This window comes from Notolabrus celidotus, chromosome 1, assembly GCF_009762535.1.
Source record: "Notolabrus celidotus isolate fNotCel1 chromosome 1, fNotCel1.pri, whole genome shotgun sequence".
Classification (NCBI taxonomy): Eukaryota; Metazoa; Chordata; class Actinopteri; order Labriformes; family Labridae; genus Notolabrus; species Notolabrus celidotus.
Window position 1 is genome coordinate 27,287,638 of NC_048272.1, and position 19,521 is coordinate 27,307,158.

General features: G+C 40.0%; 1 protein-coding gene across 1 annotated transcript in view; it reads left to right on the forward strand.

The window, feature by feature from the left end:
• Positions 1–3,384: 3,384 nt before the first annotated feature.
• Positions 3,385–19,521, forward strand: part of dnah1 (dynein, axonemal, heavy chain 1) — a 31,914-nt gene continuing 15,777 nt past the window's right edge. The window contains 47 exon segments of the mRNA XM_034681395.1: positions 3,385–3,516; positions 3,871–4,047; positions 4,985–5,066; positions 5,225–5,294; positions 5,588–5,735; positions 5,843–5,975; positions 6,057–6,173; positions 6,964–7,219; positions 7,343–7,500; positions 7,601–7,812; positions 8,055–8,109; positions 8,112–8,352; positions 8,575–8,725; positions 8,971–9,164; positions 9,262–9,487; positions 9,643–9,762; positions 9,868–9,950; positions 10,094–10,235; positions 10,676–10,831; positions 10,940–11,138; positions 11,230–11,483; positions 11,652–11,864; positions 11,954–12,118; positions 12,253–12,374; positions 12,496–12,601; positions 12,709–12,888; positions 12,995–13,135; positions 13,288–13,451; positions 13,566–13,679; positions 13,764–13,952; positions 14,029–14,134; positions 14,884–14,997; positions 15,086–15,235; positions 15,395–15,481; positions 15,585–15,771; positions 15,859–15,950; positions 16,059–16,213; positions 16,304–16,481; positions 16,567–16,761; positions 16,886–16,999; positions 17,428–17,586; positions 17,701–17,802; positions 17,889–18,029; positions 18,328–18,488; positions 18,584–18,741; positions 19,111–19,284; positions 19,409–19,438. Coding sequence (XP_034537286.1) covers positions 3,871–4,047; positions 4,985–5,066; positions 5,225–5,294; positions 5,588–5,735; positions 5,843–5,975; positions 6,057–6,173; positions 6,964–7,219; positions 7,343–7,500; positions 7,601–7,812; positions 8,055–8,109; positions 8,112–8,352; positions 8,575–8,725; positions 8,971–9,164; positions 9,262–9,487; positions 9,643–9,762; positions 9,868–9,950; positions 10,094–10,235; positions 10,676–10,831; positions 10,940–11,138; positions 11,230–11,483; positions 11,652–11,864; positions 11,954–12,118; positions 12,253–12,374; positions 12,496–12,601; positions 12,709–12,888; positions 12,995–13,135; positions 13,288–13,451; positions 13,566–13,679; positions 13,764–13,952; positions 14,029–14,134; positions 14,884–14,997; positions 15,086–15,235; positions 15,395–15,481; positions 15,585–15,771; positions 15,859–15,950; positions 16,059–16,213; positions 16,304–16,481; positions 16,567–16,761; positions 16,886–16,999; positions 17,428–17,586; positions 17,701–17,802; positions 17,889–18,029; positions 18,328–18,488; positions 18,584–18,741; positions 19,111–19,284; positions 19,409–19,438 — 6,871 coding nt within the window. The 5' untranslated portion in view covers positions 3,385–3,516.

Here is a 19,521-nt window from a genome sequence, read left to right on the forward strand (position 1 = left end):
GGTTAGGATTAGGGTTAGGGTTAGGATTAGGGATAGGGTTAGGGTTAGGATTAGGATTAGGGTTAGGGTTAGGATTAGGATTAGGGTTAGGGTAAGAACCAGAACTAAATTTAAGCAAACAGAACCAGAACCAAACTCATCCAAACAGAACCAGAACCAATCTCAAGCAAACCCAACCAGGACCGAACCAGACCCGAACCAGAACCGAACCAGAACCGTACCAGAAATGAACCAGAACGGAACTGGACCGAACCAGAACCAAACCAGAACCGTACCAGAACCGTACCAGAACCGAACCGGAACCGAACCGGAACCGAACTCAAGCAAACAGAACTAGAACCGTACCAGAACCGATCCGAACCAGAACCGAACCAGAACCGAACTTAAGCAAACAGAACCAGAACCAAACTCAAGCAAACAGAACCAACTCAAACAAACAGAACCAGAACCAGAACTGATTAGGGTTAGGGTTAGGGTTTTGATTAGGATAGGGTTGTGATTAGGGTTAGGATTATGGTTAGGGTTAGGATTGGGGTTAGGGTTAGGGTTTTGATTAGGGTTAGGATTAGGGTCAGGATCAGGGTTAGGATTAGGGTTAAGGTTGGGTTGGGTTTAGGGTTAGGGTTAGGATTAGGGTTAGAAAATGAACCAGAACCGAACTGAACCAGAACCCAACCAGAACCGTACCCCAACCGCACCAGAACCGAACCGGAACAGAACCGAACCGAATCAGGACCGAACCCAATCAGATCCGAAATCAAGCAATCAGAACCAGAACCAGGACTAAACTCAAGCAATCAGAACCAGAACCAGAACCAAACTCGATCAAACAGAACCAGAACCAAACTCAAGCAAACAGAACCAGAACCAAACTCGAGCAAACAGAACCAGAACCAAAGTCAAGCAAACAGAAAGAGACCCAACTCCAGCAAACAGAACCAGAACCAAAGTCAAGCAAACAGAAAGAGACCCAACTCCAGCAAACAGAACCAGAACCAAACTGGAGCAAACATTAGTAATGTCCTCAGGTTGGCATTGAGTAAAATCTGATGCCTCAGTTTGGATGGGTTGATCCGATTTCTCCTCTCAGTGAGTATTTGCCCGGTCTTCAAGAAGACTCTCTCTGAAGGAACAGATGAAGTCACGCTACACAGCTTCCCCTCCATCACCTGTATCCTATATCCTCACGTGATTGGCCGCATGCTGACCAATCAAAACAAAGTTCTGCTGTGAGCAGAGCTGGGGCTGAGCACTGAGAGAGCTAAGCAGGGAAAGGAACAAACTGGGAGCATCATTTAATTATTTCAGTAAGGCAGCTTCCTGATTCCTTTGCTGGCTCTTCTGTTTTTTTCTTTGCTCATTTTATATTTTTTGAGAAAAGAGAAAGCTGAGATGTTGCCCATCATTGTTACTTGGTTGCACTAATAAAGTGAAGTGCTGTACATCTGTGGTTGCATTATTCTATTATCAATTTGCCATCATTTTTTAAGAATGTAAGAGATGATTTCATTGATAGCCATAGACTACATGTCTTTCAATGTAGACTTCCACTGAGAGGAACATATTAGATTATTTAGGAACTAAATTAGGAACTAAATTTAGACTGTCATACCAGCTTGATCATCAATGAAAATGTCCTGGAAATGTCCTGGAAAATGATCTCTGGAAAAGAGTGGGAACCCTGATATGGCTCTTATGAAGTTAACTGCTCGTGTTATGGTGCTCATCACATGGTCCATTTTCAAGGCTTTCCCACACAGAGATTCCTGATGTATGATGCAGTGATAAACTGTCTGCTCACCTGCGCTGTTTTCCTCCCACATCTTCTCCCCGATCCTGCCCACTAATCCACTCTTTTGCCTGCACTTTGCAGGCGCTCAATCCATCGTCAGTCCCACACGTTTATCCCAAGGCAGCCTCATTTCATTTACACATCTGGATACCTCTTCGATTCACCTGCGAGTCTTTTGTTCACACTAATTGTCTACACATTGTTATTGTTTACATTGTTTTGATGTGGATTCAAGTCAAGAAGCTTATGGTGTACACCATAGGAGCTGAGCTCCTGTTCGAAAAGTAGTTCAGGTGTAGAAACACCAGGTGGGGTTGTACAATTTTGCATTCACATTTTTACAATGTCCTCATTTTTATTCTAGTTGTATTTATATTTTTTATATACATATATATTTATTCTTATTTATTATTTTTATATCTTTTTCTCTATTGTTAAAATGTTCTTGTGTGGAAAATTTTACAGTAAAGTTGTATGGAAGTTATCTGTAGCCTGCGTAGTTTTTACAGTGCCACAAAGTTTTATAGGTGAGGGAAATTTCAAAACAGGGATCTCACTGTCGAAGCATGGGGATATGGCACCGTCTTATGGAATGTTTACAATGCCAAATTAAATTATAATCAATATTTCAGAATAATTCACACCAATAGAGTATATGGTGGGATGTGTAAATTTGGATTATTCTGCTCCAAATCTTATCTTACCAGTGATTGTTTCCTTGATAAAAACGAGTTACCCCTGATTGACTTCTAAAAAATAAATAAATATAACAATGAGCCAAAGAGCCAGTCTTTTGACCGGCTCTTTGGAGGGAACAGCTCCTCAAGATCCGGAGGATTACTGCAGGGCTATTAAGACCACGCCCCCTACATGCACTTCATCCTCCATCACATGCACAGATGATTTCTAGAATCCTGCATAGGCTAGGCTTGAAGCTTGAGGGAAGATGATTTTTTATGTGCGTGTTGAACGGGACTTTTTTTGGAGGGAGAGGGTCTCTTTTCATTTATGATGAATGGAGAAGAAGTGTTTTCCATTCATCATAGTGTTTTACATCGAGCACATCAGTGTTCAACTGGTTCTTATACATGTCTATTCATATGGTGGTTTGTGTGTGTCATTTGAAAACAAAATACCATTTGGGGAGAAATAACATTGTTTTGAATGTAAAGTTTCATTTTGCAGGAGAATAGAGGGGTTTTGCCCATTGTGTGTGTTTTCTTTGGTTTGTGTGTAGAGTTCTGAGAGTATGAGGCATGCTTTCAAAAAATGTGTGTAAACATTCGAGAAAAACTGTAACTTTAGATTTTGAATAACAGTGTTTCCCCTGTGAAAACAAGATATTTTCATCATGAAAATTGTGCCAAATGCAGAGAATTGTGTGTAGTGTTTTGAAAAAAGTGTGTTTTAGAACTGCAATTTGAGTGTAAAGCAGGAATTGGGCGAGGGGGGTGGTGCATGGGTGTTGTGGTCATTGTGTCTCAAGTACCAGTATTTGTGTGTAAACAATTGAGAAAAACTGTAAGCAGTTCAGGGCTGCGAGGAGGCTTCCTGGTGGTTCTCTGGCGCAGAGATTAATCTCCATGACAACCGTTGCTGCGTACAAGTTACAACATGTACATACCGCCAGTTAACTTTCACTTGGAAACTGAGATTTAAAAGTTCATTTCGTTTAGGTTCAGCTATGTAAAAGAAGGAAGGATTGCATTTGAGATAGCAATAAGGTGAGTCAAAAGTCAAAATGCCTGTTTCAGTTACTTACTTACTCAATAAATAGTTGACTCACTTATTGTGAGTCGGTGAACGGACGCACCTGTAGCTGAATTTAGCCTTAAATGTTGTAGCAGATAACCTCTACGTTAAGCTGTGTCACTCTTTCTGTAGTCATGTTACTACTCCATAAAAAACGGAGCAATTAAAAAGGTCAAAACTTCTTCGCTGTCTAATTATATTAGATTTTGCGTCTGAAACGTGTTTTCCCTTTACGTGTTGTATATAGGACGAGTTTGGTTCCGGGTCCCCTCGGTAGGTTACTTAATTGTATTATTTTTCCTACATTTTTTTCCTACTCCTGGAAGATGGAAGGGAAAAACGTTCCTGTATTCGGTATGCTGGTGCCTCGTCCTCCCAGAAAACCTCCACAGCACAGACCTGCAGTTTTGAGTCACAGACATATCCTCCCTTCAGTCAGAAAATGCTGTGTGAATGAACAGAAGGGCCTCTACTCAGATGTTGTCAGTACTCTCCATTTTCAGGTAAAAGCACACAAACTCAATTATCAAGTGTACTCTATAAATTAGCTCACTCAAATTATGAAAACCATATGCTCTTATTTAGGGTTGTAAAATTTGGGGAATTTTCAAAGTTGGAAACTTTCCATGGGAATCAACGGGAATAAACGAGGAATTTACTAAATTGAAGGTTGGCTCTTAATAGGGAAGTTAAATATAGTGGGGGAAAATCTATTTTAGCATAATCCTGACTAAAAAAAAAACATTTCATGCAAGTGCAGTTGAATATCTATGCTATTCCTCAATCACATGCACATAGCACACTGCTTACTGCAGGGCTATTAAGACCACGCCCCATACATGCGCTGTGCATTCCTCCATCACATGCACAGATGATTTCTAGAATCCTGCAGAGGCTAGGATTGAGAAGCTTGAGGGAAGATGTTTTTATGTGCATGTTGAACGGGACTTTTTTTTGGAGACAGAGGGGCTCTTTTCATTTAACATTTTGAATGGGACTTTGTTGGGATTGCATTTTTGTTAATTTTTGAATTGGTTAGGTTTGGGGGGATGAGTAATATTTAACTCAAAATTCATGTTTTTGTTCTTCAATGAAATAATTGATCGTTCAATAAAATATTTGACACTTGATTAAGTTCTACTTACTAATAAATCTGATTTAATTGTATTATTTTGGATGGATGTCTAAATAACAAAACACATATTTATGCATGGATATGATACCTTTCCATTAAATTACCCTCTATTCCCAGTTAATTCTCATAATTCCCATGGAAAGTTTCCAGTTTGGAATATTTCCAAAATTCCCCAGCTTAACTTCCCATGGAAATTTACCGGAAACTTTGCGCAAATTTACCAGAAAATTTCCACCCCATTGCAACCCTACTCTTATTGTATATTATGCTCTTACCATAACCAAGATTTACTATTTATTTATTAGTCTCCAATAGAGGGACCTGAGACCCAGCAGAGGACACAGGGTCAATCCATCCTGAAGTTCAGGAATTGCCAAAGAGCAAAATGTAAGAGCAATGACACTTTTAGCATATTAAGCCATTGTTTGTGATACACCAGCTATTAGCCATGTATGTTCTATTAAAATAGATCACAGCTGTGTGTAAAAGCTTGTTCTTTTGCCCTGTTTTCTACACTTTCGTTTCCTTCTTCTGCTTGGATGAAGATATGTCCAAGGTCCAGCTACCTTACCAAACTGCTCCTGGACAGATCCCCCGCAAGTTACAGATAGAGAGGTATGTGTTGTCTATGTTTAACATGTACAATAGAAGAGGTATGGAAGAGGTGACTTCTTCTAGTGCAGTGGGATTTCCATTCAAAACACATCCTTTGGCATATTCGGAAAACTTAAAGGCCAGATTAACTAGTGAAATGCTTATAAATCAGACTATGAGCCTCCACCATGCCTTAACATTATCCTTCTGGGATTTCCTTACCGTATTAATAATCTGGTTAAGTGAGGTTTGTGCATTGTTTTTGATTTCCTGTTGTCAAGGTTTAGTCAAACTGATTCATATTATTATTATAGATGCCGGAGGGAATATTTGAAGTTGGACTTGGAGCAACTTCTGGCAGAAAAGGGCATATTCTCCAGTCATCTAATCACAAGAAATCAGCGCAGCAGTGAGCCTGGAACAACATTGGACCATACTGTGTCACCTTACCTCCCCCTAGAGGTGAGTCTGTTACTGATGCAGTCTTTTCTGTGGCATTTCAGGTTTCCTATAGCTATTGCATCCCAGAGCTCTAACCCTCACTCATCTTCCCTACACCTCTAACTTAGATATTTGACAATGAGGAATATGACTGCAGGAATCCTGAAGAGTGGCTTACCTTGTACAATGTTGAAGGATCACCTGATAGAAAAACGGTCATTGGAAAAGCCCTCCTGCCTACAGAGAACAAGATTCCTTCTGGTAAGACGTCCTATGATGTATGATTTTAAGCACAGGCTGGAATTCTGTTCATTAATTTTTACCCTTTTGTCTCTTTTAAAGAGGACCCGGAAATCACCTCGTTGGAGTACAGCTGGCATTTAGTTGCAGTTCTTGACTTTAGCAAGGAGAAATGTCAGTACTTTGTACAGAGGGTTTACCAGAACTCCAAGATGACAGGTAGAGAAAGACTTTAAATACAGACAGTTTTAGTATATCATTTTCCCTTTGTCTCCTCCACACTGTACAGTAGTTGCATTTGCATAACCATTAGGGATGTTAACAATTAACTTGAACGCATTTTTTTGTTTTGATTTTCTATCACGTGGAACAAACAACATGTGGTCTTATATTTTGTTCAGCTGTCAGGGAGATGTTTGACGTTTAAAGAATGTTTTGATGTGAATCAGCCGACTGAAGGTGTTGCGCACAGCGGAGACGCTCAGCTGGGGGCTGCGGCTGAGTGACAGGTCTCCATGAGCGCTTTTATTCTCTGCCGCCGGACTGATTATGACCTGGTTGCACTCCCGGCTGACACCTGACCGTGATCATATGCTTATTTTTCTCAATAAGAACGAGTAGACAGAAAACTGGACACTGTGAGTCTAAAATCTGTTTCTGTTTAGTTCCCTTGTTGAAGTTTGAGCCTTCACTTTTATGACTGTATGTTTGCGGAGATTATGAGCCTGCTCCACACGTTGACATTCAGCGTGTTTAACATTTTGTACGCCTCAATACGATCCGTAGCTATTCAATACTATCAGTTATATACAGTGTGTCATGAAGGAAAATTTGATTCAGGGGAAAAACACATTTTACATTGTTTTTGACATGGAAATCGTATAGGTTTTTTATTTTATGATTAATTGATAATTGATTGTTAACATTGCCAAAGATCGATCAAGGAAAATACTTGAAATGTACATCCCTAATAACCATGCATTTATATTTCTGTTACTCTGTTGTATAGGGGTGAACACCATACAAGCAGACACTGGATACTGGGTACCCAGAATAAGATTGTTATTCATTGCTGAGAACCCACGTGTCTTTGTCGAACGTATCCAATTTGCCCTGCGTTGGAGGGATAACACAGAAGCTCTGATTCTGTATCACTTGTCTGTGGACTGCATGCCAATCTGGACTGGAACACCATCTATTAATGCTCACAGTCTCGAGCGTATTAAAGGGTATACTGTTTCAGCCCCTGGGCTCAGGCTTGAAATGTATGTATTACAATTGTAAAGTCATGTTCTCCTTATTCAGTTTTATATATTTTTTAATTTATTCTTTAGAGTAGAAATATAAAACGACTAGCTTGTTGAACTAATATAATTTTATGTGCTCAGTCTAGAGAAGTATCTTGGGGACCTGGAGAAGGAGGTCAAACTGGAATATGACCGTACAATGAACCGCTTGAGCTTTGACAAAATAGTTAAGAGCCAACCAGAGGATTTCTCACACATCACAGTGCCACAGAAGGATCCTGAGTATGCACCACAAAAAGGCAAGACTGCATTTGTTTGAGTCAAGATTAAACACATGTATTACAACCTAATACATGACATTCTAATCTAAATATATATATATATTTTATCTATGTACAGGGTTCATTCAAGTACCTTACTTTGACTATGAGGGACACCAAGCAGCTTTTCTCTCTATGACCTTGCTGAGAAAGTCAGAGGTGATCTCTGTGTTATCTGATATGTGGTTGGAGTGCAACAAAGTAGCAACCATGAAACTGTTCGATGTCTCATCAATCAAACCACTGCGACTTGATGATTTTGAAGTCAAACAGTCCCAAGTACATACTCAGGTATTTCAGTGAGGGGTTCTTTTCTTCAGTCAATAGTTGACCATAATTTCAAAGTATTTTTTATATCTTAAATGGAATAACTTGACAGCATGCTTATTTGGTTATCTGGTAATGACTACATATGCAGAACTTTGCAACACTTTGTCACTCAAACTTAAGTTGGAGTTACAAGAAAGACAAACCTTAGAGACAACAAATACAACTGACTTTCAAAAGCATCACTTCTTTTTCTCTCTCTGCAGATAATCTTGTATCTTAGGAAGGCATGGTTAACTGCTCTAAGCAAAAGCATCCATTCCAGATGGGTGATATTGGCCCGGGCTCATACGACATCAATGAGTCCTGCTGGGAGATGTATAAGTTTTCCAAGCTGTTTAAACTAATGGCTGTGATGCGCTTCATAATGCAGGACTCCCTCCGCTTCCTTGTTCAGAACTCTCTGGTCAGCCTGACTAAGCTGTTTTTAGACGCCTGCCAAAGTGTGCTGACATGTCCTCAGGACCTGGTGTGGGGAAACAACCTCATCACCAGCCCCTACAAGTAGGATAGTATGCTTGTTGACAAATGTATATGGGTCTACATTGTCATTTATAAACATTCAAACTAACTTTTGCGATGAATGTGCATCCATCTTATTCTGTGACTACATCTTGGAGTCAGCTTTACATTTCATGATCAGTGTAATTATATTGTGTATTTGATGTGAGTGTGACATAACACATTGCATTCTAAATGTTCAGTATTGTTTTGGTCTAAAACAAGGCCAAAGGAGAGCCCTCTGTTCTTGGTGGACTTGGTGCTGGATCAGACTGGAGTCCATTACAGCACTCCTCTGGAGAATTTTGAGACATCTGTTATTAACCTGTTCGATAAGGGTATTTTGGCCACCTACAATGTACCACAGCTCGATAAGGTAAACTAAAATATATAATTACTTGATATTTAGATAGTTGAAGTAAAAATGTGAACACAAGGATGTAAAACTTTTTCACTGTGGGCTCCTCATTCTTGGTTAATGTTAATAACAACATGTGCTATTGGTGTATTCGTATGTACGTCGCTTTGCATTAAAGCGTCTGCTAAATGACATTGTAACATTGTAACATTGTAGTGTCACTGATGCTGAGGATTTAATCTGACCTTTTTCACCCATGCCAGTTTGTGATGAAGAAGTTATTCATCGCTAGTGATCCCTTGCTTGAGTCAGTGAGCTTGTGGGAAACAGGTGTAAATGAACTGAGAGAGAAGGTCCGCAGTGCCGTGATACAAGCAACCATACCTCTCAGGGCTTATGCTGCTGAATATGAGAAATACTTGGAGCTACACAATTTGGACGTAGAAACTCACCTCAAGTGAGTATGTCAACATTACTTATGCCAATTCTCCCACAAGTGCATGGACCTTTTCATTCTGACATATGCTGCACACCATTCATGTCTTCTCTGCCAGATCTATTGTGAATGATGAACTGACATCCCAAATAGTGAAGAGAGAGGTTGAACAGCATCTCAAAGACAAGGAAATAATTGAACACTCCCTGCCATCCTCAATTGTCATTGGTCCGTTTATTGTCCGTGTGGAAACTGTGCGTCAGGCTCTGTCTTCTAAAAGAAAGGCTCTGGCCAATGCAATGTTGGAGCATTTTGGCCAGAAGTTACGCAAACAAGTTGATGATGTAAGTTGTTTGTTTGAGAGTACAGTTTCTATTGTAAAGGTACTGTGTGTATTTATGTATTTATTTACTACTCATCACATCTCTGTTAACCTCAGCTCAAAAGTCACCCTACTGTGCTATCAACTTGCATTATGTTTTTTATTCTGTGTTTGCAGGCATGTGAAGAGTGTAACATAATAAGCAGGAAGCTGTATGAGAAGCCCAGCAGCATTGAAGAGCTGACTGAAAAGAGGGACTGGATGAAGCAAATCCCAGAACAGCTCAATATTTACAAGGTTCACATTGAAGACATAAACTAACCATTTCTGTTGTGTTAAATTCAAAGCACTGATTTGCCAATAAATGTACAACCTTTTTTTTTTGATGCCTTTTTGTAACAGGAAGCCCTTGGAAAGACCCTGACAGACTATGATCTAATGGACGAATTTCTCTATTGTCTTTCAAATGACAATGTTAACAAAAAGTAAGTGTTCATTCATAAGTTTCATTTCAAAACATATCTGTTTGACTTGCATGTTATCACTTGGAATGAAGTTATTCATTGGGCTCTTAGTGAATAGAGGGAAGTGGGGAGTTACTATAATCACTCTAGCTACTTATCTGCAGATGGACAGCTATTGGATGGCCACAAAGGATAATCAGTCAGATGAAAGAAGTAGCTGCTCAAAGCGTAGAAGATGAGGAACGCTTCCATAAACAGCAACTGGCTGACCAGAACCACTTTGAGGAGCTTCTAAAGTCTCTGCAGGTGAGCTGCACTCTCATATCTTCTTCACCCACGGTGTCTCACGGAGAGATATCACAGGTCTTTTCCTCCTGCAGCGGTCAGATTATATAACCAATAATATATATATATATATATGTTGTAAGATATGCTTATTTTTTACCTCTTTAATTTGAATTTGAATTTGAATTGCCAATAACTTTTTAATAATTGTTACTTTATAGGCTCTTGTTTGCTTTATACATATATTTTGCACTGTCTACTTTGCTACTGTGACACTTGAATTTCCCCATTGTGGGACAAGTAAAGGACTATCTTATCTTATCTTATCTTATAGCTTGTGTCATCAATCTCAATAACCTTCTGCTTTAGCCAGTCCTTACTATATTTTTCTTAAGTTAGAAATTATTTTTTAAAGTAAGCTGAGATCATTAATATCTAAATCACTGTGACTTTGTCGATAGATGCTGGTTGCTGGGTTTGCGGGCCACTCAGACATTGATCATGCTCATGAGGTGGCCAACGAGATGAGGCGCACTAACAAAGAACTAAAGGAATGCCAGACGTTGGCTCAAACTTACAACACCAGAGAACGCTTGTTGGGTATTCCCGTCACCAATGTGAGTATAAGAGAAACCAACATCCAGAATGGTCTTGAAAGATATTGGTGTCACATAAAACTGGGAAATGAAATACTTTTCTCATGCATTTGTGAATGTTTATTACAGTACGTTTGCCTGCAAAAACTGATAAAAGACTTCCAGCCCTTCAACGACCTCTGGACCACCACTTCTAAATGGCTACGTTGGCATGAGAGCTGGCTCAATGACCCACTGTCCTCCATCGACCCTGAGCAGCTTGAGCGCAATGTTACAGATGCCCACAAGACTATGCACAAATGTTCCAAACAGTTCATGGACATTCCTGGTATGTCACACATCGATCAAAAGTCAAACTTTAGCGATGCATTGTACATATTTTTTTGTTAAATGGCTGTTTTTTGTACGCTTTTCTATAGACTACCAGTTTGTGGCGTCTGTAATCCGCAGCAGAATTGAGGACTTCCGTCCTAACATTCCTCTGATTCAAGGCCTGAGGAACCCAGGGATGAGAAGACGCCACTGGGAGATGCTTTCAGAACGGATTCAGATGAAAGTCATGCCCAAGGCCAACCTGACTTTCTCCCGCTGCCTGGAGCTTGGCCTCCAGAATCATGTGGATGACATAGCCCATGTTGCTGAGGTGGCTGGGAAAGAGTTCACCATTGAACAGGTACCTCTGAGCAGAACTCGAAAGCTACAAAATAATACTATAAAAGAGGTGTAGTGAGCCTGATGTTTTACTTAAATACAATTTAACTTACTTTATCAAAGCTGTCAGTGTGTGAACATTAACTTAAAACATGTTGACTGCTGCTTTCTCTCATTCCCTGTTAAACAGGCCCTGGAAAAGATGGAGCAAGAGTGGTCAAATGTGTTCTTTGAAGTTTTACCCTACAAGGATACAGGCACCTACATCTTTAAGAGTCCAGATGAAGCCTCCCAGTTGCTGGATGACCACATAGTCATGACCCAGAGCATGTCCTTTTCCCCCTTTAAAAAGGCCTTTGAAGGCCATATCAACATATGGGAGAGCAAGCTCAGGATCACTCAAGTACACACTCACTGCTCACTTAAACTTTTCTGTCTCGTATCAAATACATTGTCTTATGTTTTACAACTGCCCTCTTCTGATGCTTGTAGGATGTGCTGGAGGAGTGGGTGACATGTCAGCGCTCCTGGCTCTACTTGGAGCCCATTTTCAGCTCTGATGATATAAACCAGCAGCTGCCTGTGGAAGGAGAAAGATACCAGAAAATGGAACAAATTTGGAGGAGAGTAATGAAAAGTGCCTTCAATAAACCACAGGTCAGTTTCTCCACTACACCTCATAAAAACAAACAAATGTTTTGTTTTTGTAAGAGGTTACTCTAAGGCTAAACTATGATAATGAATATTTGTTTGTCAAAACTTCTAAATTGTGTGCCCGGGTTTATCTCCAGGTGATTGAGCTGTGTCCAGATGCTCACCTACTGCACAATCTGAAAGAGTGCAATACACTGTTGGAAGAGGTGCAGAAAGGTCTCAGTGAGTACTTGGAGACAAAGCGAAGTTCCTTTCCCAGGTAAATCTTGCCAAAACTAAAAGCTAAAAGCTATTTGAATCAACACATGGCTAAATTATGACACACTGTGGATCGTCCAGATTTTGGTATAATGTAATGGACAGTCAATATTTGTTTGTAGGTTTTACTTCCTGTCAGATGATGAGCTCCTTGAGATTCTGTCCCAGACCAAAGATCCTACTGCTGTGCAACCACACTTGCGCAAATGCTTTGAGAACATTGCACAGGTTCGTTCTGTCTGGTTGTGTTTTAACTCCTTTACAATTTCTCTTTTGTATAACTGAAAATATAACATGCATCCTGCCTGCAACTGAGACTTCTGTTGGGTTCTCAGCTTCAATTCCAGTCAGATCTACAGATCACTCACATGTACTCGGGGGAAGGAGAGGAGGTGAAGCTTTCCGTGCTAGTGTGGCCTACAGGAAATGTGGAGGACTGGCTCAAGGATGTTGAGAATTCTATGAAGGCCACATTGAGAGATAATATTGAGCGCTCCCTCAAAGTCTACCCTGAGGTCTGCAACCCTTCTCTTGCATTGTTTGTACGTGAAACTTCAAGCTGAGGTAAATGTAATGAGTTCAGTGTGTGTTAGATGTGTGTTTGCTCTTTTGATCCCACAGCAACCTCGAGCAGAGTGGGTGTTATCGTGGCCTGGCCAAGTGGTCATAGCTGGTTGTCAGGTCTTCTGGACCACTGAGGTGTCTGAGGCTTTGGAGCAGGGAGACTTGGCCAGCCGTCTTTATCCCCAACTGCAGACACAGGTGCGAACATGATATAAAACTTGCCTAATTTTTAATCTAAAAGAATCACCTTTCTAAAATGGGTTATAAATAAATAGCAATTTACAAATAACATCATGCACACTTCAGATTAAACTATGCTATTCTTAACGCTCTCCCTTTTGTTTCTGAAGCTGGGTGACTTGGTGCAGCTGGTGAGAGGAGGTTTGTCGAGGATGCAGCGAGCTGTGCTTTCAGCTCTTATCGTCATTGAGGTGCATGCTAAAGATGTTGTAGCCAAACTAGTGGAACAGGAGGTCTCAAGCGTCAATGACTTTGAGTGGATCAGCCAACTCAGGTTATCTTTTGTTTTGTTGGCCTGTATTATTTTGCCTTTCAGTTCTGCCTCTCCTATCGCACCTTTTTGAAAAACTGTCGATACACAATGAGTTTGATTCTGTTTTGTCTGTAGATATTACTGGGCAAAAGATGACCTGTACATCCGTGCAGTGAATGCAGAGTTTTTGTATGGATATGAGTATCTCGGTAACTCCGGACGCCTTGTCATCACCCAGCTCACTGACAGGTAGTAGTTTAGTCTCATGTTGTTCATTCAGTTCTATCTTAATTTCATATATCATTTTAATACACCACTATCTCCCTCTTTCAGATGCTACTTGACCCTAACAGGAGCTCTACATCTGAAGTTTGGGGGGGCTCCTGCGGGTCCAGCAGGTACAGGAAAGACAGAAACCACTAAAGACCTGGGAAAGGCTCTGGCTATTCAGACAGTTGTTTTCAACTGCTCTGATCAGCTTGACTTCATTGCTATGGGAAAGTTTCTCAAAGGACTGGCGAGGTGAGAGGCAGTTACTAAAATGTGATAGTATTTCAGTGTTACTGTTCAATCTGACAAATGTTGCTTCATTCTGCAGCTCGGGTGCCTGGGCATGCTTTGATGAGTTCAATCGGATTGATGTTGAAGTGCTTTCTGTAGTGGCACAGCAGATTACCACCATACAAAAGGCCCAACAGCAAAGGGTGAGAGGTGAAGCTAAGAATTCTCACAGTGGTGATGGCTATACGGAAATGGAGAACTTCAGTTGTACAAGTACTGTGCATGATTGCAGGGAGTGATACTAGTTTGTGTGAAAGTTTTTACTTTTTTTTTTTTTACTTGCTAAGATATTTGAAACACATCTGTAAAGATGTAATATCACTGAATCACATAATAGTTACACTATGTAAGAAACATTAAGAAGAACTGCTATAAGATGTTATATAAAAAACCAGCACAGACACAAAAAAATGAGCATTTAACATACAATCGAAACTTGCATCATAAATGTTAGTTTTACTACAACTGTCATTACAAAAGTCAGTTGAATAATACATTTATCTGTAACAATAGTAAAAAGTCTAAGTCGTGAATCCTTAAAGTTATAGAATTACTGAGCAATGTTTCATGTGCCTCTTATATTATATAATGAAATACCTCAATAGATGACTCTTCTCATCAAAAGGGGAAATTTTTGGCCACTTACACTTCTGTAACACATTTTACAGAAGTAACGTAACCAATGAAAGTTAGCTAAATCTGAAAACTTCTTCCTTAAAGTAGAAAATTAAATTAACTGTTAACTTTTAAATGTGTTTTTTTTCTGTTGCAATGTTGCAATATACATGTGGTTTTTCATATTACAACAAGTCGTACCAACAACTGCTTTCTATCCATAAAGACTCAGTGTAACCCATTACTAAACAAATCTGTGTATGCTGTATTTCTTTAGGCAGAGCGATTTATGTTTGAGGGATCAGAGATCCCTCTTGTCCCTTCTTGTGCTGTTTTCATCACCATGAATCCAGGATACGCTGGACGCACTGAACTTCCTGACAATCTGAAGGTTTGAAATAGTCAGCTGAGACTGGATATCTATATATCTCTGAGGACTAACAGGTGAAGTTTAACATATACATTTAAATCCTCCACAGGCCCTGTTTCGTCCTGTGGCTATGATGGTCCCCAATTACGCTATGATAGCTGAGATCTCCTTGTACTCATTTGGCTTTAGTGATGCCAAAGTCCTCTCCAAGAAGATCACCACGACATTCAAGCTCTCATCTGAACAGCTTAGCTCTCAGGTACAGTATGGATTCAGAGGAAGTCACAATTCCTCTTTGTCTACCAGGAAAATTTGCTGTGTCCAAGGAAGTGGGTATATGTGCACATGTAGAGGTTTGTATGTCCATAAGAAGTACAAACATGTAAAATGTGATACGTTCGCTCTTGTTTTCATGAAGGACCATTATGATTTTGGTATGAGAGCTGTGAAGACTGTCATCTCAGCTGCTGGCAATCTGAAGAGAGAAAATCCTGACATGAATGAGGTTAGAAACGCAGAAATATATGAAATTTTGTGTAGGGAGAGTTTCTAAAATGTCCAACTTTCCAAATAATATCAAATTTTTCTGTAATCTCTCGATGTCACAGGAGTTGATCTGTCTGCGGGCAATTCAAGATGTCAATGTGCCAAAGTTTTTACAGGACGACTTGAAGCTCTTCCACGGTATTGTGTCAGATCTTTTCCCTAAGACTAAGCAGGAGCCAATCAACTACGGCTCCCTGGAGGAGTCCATGCGTAATGTTTGCAAAAACAAGAACCTCAAAGATGTGGATGGCAAGTGTCTGTGGATGATCAGAAATAAGTTTTGATGAGCATATTCCTGTGTTTGATGAGTAGGTGACAATATTTTGGTGATTGCAGGGTATATTAGTAAATGTATTCAGCTGTATGAGACCACTGTGGTGAGACATGGCCTGATGTTGGTCGGGCCCTCTGGATCAGGTAAAACCAAGGTGAGTATTTGACTTATCACAGTATTGTTTACAGTTTTCCTAAGATGACAATTCATTTTCTTTGCAATGCAGAGTTCTGTGTATAATTGAAACTTGCATGATTGTTAGTGTTATGAGATACTAGGTGCTGCAATAACAGCTCTGAAGGGCCAGCCCTCTGTGAGTGGAGGTGAGTATGAGGCGGTTCAGACATTTGTCCTCAACCCAAAGTCCATCACCATGGGACAGCTATATGGAGAGTATGACTTGCTCACACATGAGTGGTAAGAACTACAAACAGCAAACTACAGGACAAACACTGAAACTTAGACATACAGTAGGCAAAAACTTTGCTATTTTCCCCTTTCCTTTAGGACAGATGGGATCCTCTCATCCCTTATCCGAAGAGGTTCAGTATGCATGGACAAAGAGAAGAAATGGTACATGTTTGACGGGCCAGTGGATGCTGTATGGATTGAGAACATGAACACTGTGCTGGATGACAACAAAAAACTGTGCCTCAGCTCAGGGGAAATCATGAAGCTCACAGATGTATGGTTAAGATTTCACAGTCCTGGTTTCTGTCTCATGCTGTGTCTGTCCTCGTATGATCAGACGTGATGCTTCTATACTGCAGGTGATGACTATGATGTTTGAGGTGCAAGACTTAGCAGTGGCATCCCCAGCCACAGTGTCTCGCTGTGGTATGGTGTACCTGGAGCCCAGTATTTTGGGCCTCATCCCTTTCACAGAGTGCTGGCTGAGGAAGGTTCCTGAAGCCCTGAAACCGTACACAGAGCAGCTGAACTCCCTGTTTGCCAGGTTCTTGCAGGTCAGAGGGGAGTCAAACACAGATTCTCAATGCCTCTGATTATATTATGTATTATATATATTATATAAGTAATGAAAGTTTAAAAAATGTATTGCTTTTGCTTTTCTTTTATACTTTTACCCAGGACTCAATCAGATTTGTCCGCTCATCAGTAAAAGAGGTCATCACATCCCTGGACAGCAATCTTGCCTGTAGTCTGATTAAACTTATGGACTGCTTCTTCAGACCCTTTAATGAGGTGTGTGCATTATCTATTTGTTTACATGACCCCTTTTATTATTATACAGTGTATACAATTACGTGCAAATATGCTGCTCTAACAAGAACTAGATGTCAAACTTTCAGCTTTGCTGTTTGTATTCAAGTACTGATGGGAAGTTACACAAACTTTTTCGCAACAAATGGTTTTAAGGTTTCTTATTCAAGTACATGCATTATTATAACCTGTGAGGTGAAGTCTGAGAGGATTCTCTGTTTGTAAAGAAAATTATTGAGGGTTTTTTTGCTCATATTAAATTTACTTAATAATGTATCTGTTGTCATGTTACTTAAACATTTCACTGGAATTTAAAAACGACCCAAGTTTAGAATGATATGCAGAAAGATACTGGTGTAGTCCTTCAGTTGATAACAGATCTGTACTTTTGTTTCTGTTTGTTTCTCTAGGGAGACAAGCCACCTCCCAAAAAGAAACTGGAGCGTCTGAAGGAGCTGATTGAGCCCTGGTTCTTTTTTTCTCTGGTGTGGAGTGTAGGAGCCACAGGAGACGCAGCCAGCTGTAAGCGCTTCAGTGCCTGGCTCAAGAACAAAATGGCTGAAGAAAAGGTCGGTGTCGATCCCAGTTTATAATCCCAATAATTCTATATTTTTAATATGTTTGACAAATGGATATATTTTATGACATAGGTACTCATATTTTTTACATAATCTGTCCGTCAGATTCAGTTATGTTTTCCTGAGGAGGACTCAGTATATGACTACAGTCTCGAGGATGCAGGAATAAGTCATTTTGAGGACGATGATGAAGATGAGGAACAAAGGGTAGGTAGATAATGCCTTACCATACAGGTTTTGAATGCCCTCAGGATTATCAGGTGTAATGTGCCTTTTACTTTTCGTGTACTAAGGTCCAGTGGGTAAACTGGATGAAATCTGCAAAGAGTGACGTCATCACACCAGAGACAAATTATGCTGACATTATCGTTCCCACTGCTGACACAGTGAGAAGGTCTTTCCTCATGGATATGCTTTTGTCCGATAAGAAACCTGTGAGTACTTTGATTGTAGTTTAACTTCTGTCAACAAAAACGTTTGTTTCAAACTAATATTAAAGATGTTCAAACATGTAAAATATAAGCTCTCAATCAGAGCTATTAAGAAAAACTTAACATGAAAGTACAGCGATAAAGGAAGGCTTATTTAAAATTCTTAAAGATGTTTTGCCTTCATCAGATCTTAACTGACTGCTGCACAGAGGCAGATATATTTAGTTTGCCTTTAGAACTAAACAGAGACTTGCCTCAGACCATTAATCTTCATTTACATTTGTATTTGTGTGTGCTCCAGGTGCTCTGTATTGGGCCTACTGGCACAGGAAAGACCCTAACCATGTCTGACAAGCTTCTGAAGAACATGCCTGCTGAATACATCACACACTTCCTCATGTTTTCTGCCCGCACCTCAGCCAACCAGACTCAAGATTATATTGACAGTAAACTTGAAAGAAGGTTGGTTATTGCTTCTGGACATTCTCAATCAAACTAGACATTATTCACTTTACAAAGATGTGTTGTAACCAATCATTTGTGTGCCTTTTTGAAAGGCGAAAAGGTGTGTTTGGACCTCCAGTAGGGAAGCACTTCATCTTCTTCATTGATGACCTTAACATGCCCATGTTGGAAACCTATGGAGCTCAGCCTCCTATTGAACTGCTGAGGCAGTGGATGGACCACAGAGGCTGGTATGACAGGAAACAGATAGGTGAGAATACTGGAGGCCTTTTCCTTTTCCCTAACTCTGACCTTTTCTTTCTTTAAGCTTCAAATCTTCAATGTTTACTGGAGTGCATTATCATGGCACTAAATGTCTTTAACAACTTTAAATTTAGGTAATTAGCAAAGAAAAGTACTGAGCAACAGACACGTTTCAGCCCGAAGCCTTCCTAAAATGCTAAGGAAGGCTTTGGACTGACACTTTGTGTGCTGATTTTTCCCTCCTTAATAGACTCTGTGTAGTCATGCACCTAAAGAAGTTTTATGGTTGAGTTTGATCCTTTTTCTCTTTTCTTTTTACTGTTGAGTATGAAACATCATAGGTGAAGCTTTTCTTTTGTTTCCTCATTCTCCATAGGGACTTTCAAGGAAGTAGTGGACATCAATTTTGCCTGTGCAATTGGACCCCCAGGGGGAGGCAGGAACCCCATCACGCAGCGTTTTACACGCCACTTCAACTTCCTGTCTTTCACTGAAATGGAGGATGCCAGCAAGAAAAGGATTTTCTCCACCATTTTGGGTGGTTGGATGGGTTAGTTACAGCTGTTGCTTGTTTGTATCTACTTTTTGGACAGGGTGTTACAGGGTCAAGAGTAATTACACTAGCTTGTGAAAAAGAACAAACAGCTTTTCACTCAGTCTTTGTTCTTTTTCAGATGGAATTATGAGTATAAAGGAGCCAGGCAGTAAGTCAGGGACACAGAGATAATGAGCTGACAATATGTAATGTGTGAAAAATGTCATTCATTATGAAACATTAGTTAGTATA